At 41.6% G+C, this 6,448-nt stretch overlaps 1 protein-coding gene across 1 annotated transcript in view; it reads right to left on the bottom strand.

Annotated features, from left to right (window-relative positions):
• Nucleotides 1-6,448, bottom strand: part of UBE2A (ubiquitin-conjugating enzyme E2A) — a 9,736-nt gene that overhangs the window by 2,131 nt on the left and 1,157 nt on the right. Inside the window, exons 2-3 of the mRNA XM_009889336.1 lie at nt 6,354-6,379; nt 883-972 (exon numbers count right to left, since the gene is read on the bottom strand). Coding sequence (XP_009887638.1) covers nt 883-972; nt 6,354-6,379 — 116 coding nt within the window. The remainder of the gene's footprint in view (nt 1-882; nt 973-6,353; nt 6,380-6,448) is intronic.

The following is a 6,448-nucleotide window of genomic DNA, read 5'->3' as shown; positions in this document are numbered from 1 at the left end:
CACCAACAGCTGCCTCAGCTATTTAAACCCAACCCCTGCTTATTCTTCCACATCAAGCTTCTCTGTGACCATTACAACTACCACTATGGAAAACCAGGAATAGATTCTACACAAAAAAAAATAAAAATTAAGCTACCCACAAGTGAACCAAATAAAGAACACAAGTAAAAAGCTGTTTACACGTAAGGTTTCCCCAGAAAGTATCGACAACAGTCAGTGCCTAATCACCTTTCTCACGGCAGCTTTAGAAGAACCTTCCCTCAGTGCACTTTACCCACACATGCCTACTTGTTGTATTTGAAAGCTTCTGATATTTCTTCACAAAGCTAGCATTTCCTTGGAGGCAAGGAATACATCTCCAACCTTCAATTACCAAGGAAGGGGATTAATTAAACGATCTTACCATCACTAGCTATAGTTGGAAACTAGTGCTACATTTCAAGGTGTATCATTCTTATAGGCATTTTTGGGAAGAAAAGTGATAAAAGACAACTGCATTCAGCAGCATCATTATGCTACATGTGCATTATGCTATGTATGCAATACGCATAGCCAAAAGTCCAAGACACTGCTATTTAAGTAAAAAATACTCTTCTGTAAGGTTTAACAACGGGCGGTTGACAGAGAAGAACGTCTCGTCAATAATCTGTTGTAACAACTGAAAGGTAAGAGGCTTCTTTTATTGCCCCTTTCATTTAAAGCCTGAGCACTGCTCACAGATTCATCCTTACCAAAACTACATAGAATCACACTGGAATTTTGCTAGCTTATTAGACAGTGGAAACTTACAATAAATACACCTTTTCCTGCAGTGCTATAACAAAAAAACCCAAACAAAAACAAAGCTCCCCAAAACCAAAGCAGCATTGTCTAAGTACTTACCATTTGGATGAAACATTTTAGACACAAATCTAACAGTAGGTGGCTTATTCGGATATTCTTCTGTGAATTCTATTGTAAGTTTGAAAGTTCCTAGAGTTGAAAGAGAGATAAGTAACCTTTATTCAGAATGAATTTACACAATGGATGAGTAAGTATCATCCCTCCACAACCACAAACTGATACAATTGTGCTCAAATGTGTATGTTGGATATGGAATACAGATTGCTCAGTCCTACAATGATTCTTCTACTCTCCTTGGAGTTAACGATTAACTCTGAAGTCCTACACAGCACTGGTACAACAGTATCTCCTGTGACTTACTTTTATTGCCAAAACCACCACTCTAGTCAAAAGGTTTGTGTAAGGAAATACATCTGCCCTTCTGCAAAGCCTAATCCCAGTGCACTGTAGAAACAACATAAGTGGGAGTATAACCATCTGTGTAGGACTTACTAAATCATGGCCTGTTAGAGACTGGAATGTGCTATCATGACAAGGACCTCCTTATTTATTTCCTGTTGAAATTTCAAGAAAATACATTCTTAGTAACAACTGTAAGGTAATCAGATCTTATTGTAGAAAAGTAGTCCTGAAAGCAGCATCCAAATCAGACACTTCAAAATAAAAATTGGATAATTTACTTCACAGTAACTAGTCTTCCTTTGAGAAAGGCTGATTAAGCTGAAACAGAAAACTCTGGAGTTAAGTCCCAGTCCAATCGGTTTAACAGCCTGCACCAACAGAAGTTATTTTAGCCCTTCCCCTCAGGCTATGACAATCTGAGAATAAGAAGTCTGTCAACTAAGCTGCACAAATACAGGTCCAAGGGACTAAGCACTGCAAGCGATTCCAATCAGTAACTAAGGAACTCTACATACTCCAAAACATGCAAGCTTCTCTTTACCCTGCTATTGTCTTAGACCAACCAATCCAGGAGGCTGCTTGTGAAGTTTCTGGGTATGCCCAGACAGAAATATCTGAAGCACCTTCATATAAATATATAGCTCTCCTGTAAAAGGAATGCACCTTACAGTAACAGCTGTAACAAGCTGCTGGGGCAGCCATATTACCTTTTTTGAAATGCCATTCTTACATATCAGTGTCAGGTTTTTGTTTCCCCCAACACTCATAGGCTCAGATATAAAAAGCTTACCCGTGCTTCCTACTGTGAGGGAGTTTTCCAGCACTAATATACTTAAGGTATTCCTTCATTCGGCTGGCAAACATGTGCCAGTAACTGGTACCCAGAGAACAGATTTTTCAACCCCTTTTCCTTTTTTTTCAGATCAGCAAGGAGCTACAGTATTTCCCAGGGACTCCTTCATTTGTAAGGAGATAAACTATAACACTGAGTGGCAAGAAATGAAGGTCATTGCTTTGACGTTCCTGTTGCATATGAAGACCGAGTACAGATGCTTCAGAGCTTTCCATACAGCAGTGAGAAGTCTCAACATCCTAAAAATAAGGTTTTGCATGTTTGTTTTTTATTAGCAGCCTAACAATTAAAGAGCAGAGAGCCAACAGCGTGCTCTCGTACCATAAACCAAAATGAACAAGAGTAGTATAGTTAAGATTGTTCAAATTAGCGGAAGTCTGCAGTGGGGCTTTCAAGCTTTACTCCAGCTAATCCAGAGGCACAGAGCCAGATCTGAGATCAGTCTGAAAGCCAGCACTGGAAAGCTAGTAACAACTTCTACCAGCTGCACATCAACTCAGGACTACCTGTCCTTCCTTACACGGTGACAATCCCAAACAACACTGGCTCTTTAGAATCAAATGCTTAGAGATTTGAGTCTAAATCTTAAGAGATTCCCAGCTCTCCCTGCCCCAGTTCTGGTTCTCAGTAGCCTCCTTATGAGGTAGGAAAGCAGGCACATTCTTCTGTGGAAGCGTGACTAAGCAAGCAGTAGGCTGAAAACTGAGCACAAACCATCAAATAGTAGAGTTCAACAGGCATACTTGAGAAAATGCATGCTATTCTAGAACACTGACTGAAGTGAGAGCCAAGGGGACAGATAAGATGGCCAAAAAACAGTAACCAGGGCAGCTTGGTCTTAGCTACCCTTTCAGTAGTTTTAAATGGATTTTATCTGTCCCATGACGGACAGGCGGGCATTACTTTTAACACAAATCTGAGCGAGACGTTAGACAACTTCCAGCTGGAGTATCAACCTACTCAAATTTCCAAGTCAAGACCCAGAGTGGCAACGGCTCTTGGAAAGAGCTCCACAGTACGCAACACCTCATTGTCGAGATTTATTAAAGGACAAATCCAGAGATTTGGTGAACTGAAGTCCAAGGGTCACTCACACTGAAAGCCCACACAAATGAAACAGGTATCACAACACACACTGCTGGGGATGAGGCCTTCAGTGACCAGCTTCTTCTGTCACTAATTTTAAAGCTTTCAACTGGTATTCCTTGTCGTAGACAACCAATGTTAAAACATCATATTCACTGTCATTATTGATATTAGGATCATCACTGATCTTAGGAGAATATTCTCCTTTCTCTCTTGTACGTACTTACCTTGTTGATCTGTTTCTCCTACCTCAGCATGTGAGACTCTCACATGGCTAACAATGAGGCTGCTCCATGACCTGTGTGCTGGCCTGAGCAACACCCGTGTCCCTGCCAGGCCCTTCTCACTGCAAGGAGCAAGAGCAGCCCTCTCCATTCCACTGTCCATAAAGCAGGGACCATCTCTTCCTCTCCCGCATGAGGATACATACTTCATAAGCTAGGAACAAACCATACATAAGGCAAATGCCTCGCTTCCTCTGTTCAAGCCTTCTGCACGATGACACCAAGGCAGGATACTGTAATAGCTGTGTTACTTAAACTCTCTCCAAGCCAGGAATCCTGCACTAACCACAATATCATCATCCAGTTTCAGAGAAGCAGGTCTGAAGGACTGAGAGAGCCTGCATTTCCATCACTGTGACAGCACTATCACTTTAGACGCCACACACACACACAGATTCTTAGAAATACAGTGAAAGGCAGGATAAATATCCCCAGGGTCCTACTGCAGACACCTGCAATGGAATCCTCTTAAACCAGAAGATGGAAGTTATGCTGCTGATCTAAATTAGTAGTTGCTCCTAGGCCGAGTCAGCCTGCGCACCGAGTTGTGAAAACACCCTCTAAAGTCTGGGGGCGGAGGGGAGGGAGGGTTGTTAGCTGCATTATGCTCCACAGCAAGTAAATAAATGTGTTTGAACTTAAGGTTTTCAGTTCAAAGCCAAAAGACCTCAGAAACTGAGACTGAAGAAAGGCCTCACCAGAATGAGGATAAAGAACAGTAATTCTCACAATGTTGAAATTATTACTCCTCTAGTTCAACAACAACAACAAAATTTCACAGGCTACTTTAACAAGAACTAAGGTATCTGCAGTCTTAGAGTATCACCAGGAAGTGACAGAGTCTAAACATGAAAACACAAAGTGACTTCTGAAGAACACTGCACTGCAAAGGCTTCACGAGAAGGACTACAGAGCTCCAGCGTACCTTTGAGTCACAAGGGCCTGCACAGCTACAAAACAAGCCCAAACTTAACAGCTCAATACTGTGAAATAAAAATTCCCTTGATTTTACCTACATTAATTAAGCTAAACTGCATCTGAACTGCACTACCATTATCTGAACTGTGCTACTCTACTCACTTAATGGAAAAGCACAGCTGAGGCACCAATACACCCATATCTCTAGGCACCACTGAGTAGTTTGCTATCTAGCACAATGGAAGATAGGTCCCAGAGAAAAGGAGATAAGCATATCCTGCAACACAAGACACATCTGTTTTCCTGAGCACGTACTGTGAAAAAACACACTTTGCTATGAAAAGAGCAATCCATCACACACCAAGATTATATTATTAGATCAACCAAAGCAGTAGGACAGCAGTAGCAGACTCAAGCATCTGTTTGAACTTCAAACTGCTGTGAGTGCAACATGTCCTAAGTATTTGAGATAAAGACACAATGCTGCCACAGTGGAAAGCACAGACGAAATCAATATGTCAGGGCTCTCAAAGCAGTCTCCAACCTTCTGCAACTAAACGGAAATATATGGGAAAAAGCCCTTATAGCATCTGTTAACCCCACACTGAGCTGGAAGAGCCGGAAGATGGAAACAACCTGCATTTTACCACACTGCAAGGAGACAGCTTTCTGCCCCAAACAGTGAACCACTCTATTAGTGGCAGTGCACCAAGAACCTAAGCAGCTCTAGCAACCCTCACAGAAGTTTAAGAAAGCCCTTCTTTAAGGTTTACAAGATGAAATAACAGAATACATTTAGTCTACCTGTTCTATAATGCCATGGAATACTCAAGTTCTAAACATCTGACTTCTGAAGCAGCTACTATAGCAAGTTTCTTAACTAATCAAATACATTGGAAAAGGTAACTGGAGTCTTTGGAGTCTTCTTAGGCCTGAAATATTTAAAATCTTCAAAATCTTCACAGAAAAAAAATAATATGCGATTTACAAGCATGCCCACAGGTGCTACCTCCAAGGATAAACAGAGACAAAGCAGTTAGCCAAGAACAACCTAAGAGTTAAAGAATTTTTCCTGTGCTTTTGGCATGAGTCATGGAGATCTAGGATTAATTATAGTCTGCACTGAAAGTATCTTAAAAAAAAAAAAAGCATCAGTGATTTCAGTTAGACAGTATTTCGTGTCTAACAAGTTTTCACAAAGATGCTGAAGTATTTATACAGCATCAGTAAAGCTACAAAAAGACAATAAGGCCAGACAGAAACTACAGACACAGGTATGTTACAAGGACCTATTTAGTCAGCTTTTAAAGTTAAAAATCCTCTTAATCTTTAACCCTGAATTATACCAATTGTAGAAGAGTGAAGTAGATGCCAAGAAAAAAAAACAAAAAAAAGTCTGTTCTGAACTTCCTCAAACATTCAGCCCATTTCCTACTTCAGCTGACTCACGTTGGGACTTAGTAGCAAAACACTTCCAGCATCAGAAAAAACAGAACTCAGAACAAATGACAAGCACTCAAAACAAATGACAATGGTTCTATACCAGGTTTTTGACACTTCTCCAAACACGAGTGTCCCTAAAAACATGATCCAAGGCTTAACAGAAAAGCCTGGAAATCCTTAAAATAGTATGTTAAACTAGGCTTAGAATAGTCAGATTTAGCAATTACAAGCAAAGCCCTACAAGATAATTTGCATCTTTCTGTAAATCAACATAGCAATCTAAATGTACACCGCTTTCTTAGAGTAGGATTAAAAAAAAAAAAACCCACAAAAAAAAATATGTATGTAAGTCCTGGATGGAGCGCACGGGTGCGTGATCAGGTGAATGTGCCCCCAGGTCCCCCTCCACCCCCCGGCCCACACCTGTTGCAACATCCGCGGCAGCGACACACCGAGCCCGTGTCAAACTGCAGCGGCGTACCCCGAGAAAGCCAAACACCGGGCCCGCACGTAACCGCACTCACCGTCCTCGAAAGGGGTCCCCTCGGGCCTAGAGAAGGGAAGAAGCAGAGCACAGCGTTACCCCGCGGGCAGCCCGCCTCTCACCGCCCCCTCCCGC

This window comes from Charadrius vociferus, unplaced genomic scaffold (assembly GCF_000708025.1).
Source record: "Charadrius vociferus isolate BGI_N301 unplaced genomic scaffold, ASM70802v2 scaffold7, whole genome shotgun sequence".
NCBI classification, from domain to species: Eukaryota; Metazoa; Chordata; class Aves; order Charadriiformes; family Charadriidae; genus Charadrius; species Charadrius vociferus.
Note: the sequence above shows the minus strand (reverse complement) of the source record. Positions and strands in the feature narration are given on the sequence as shown.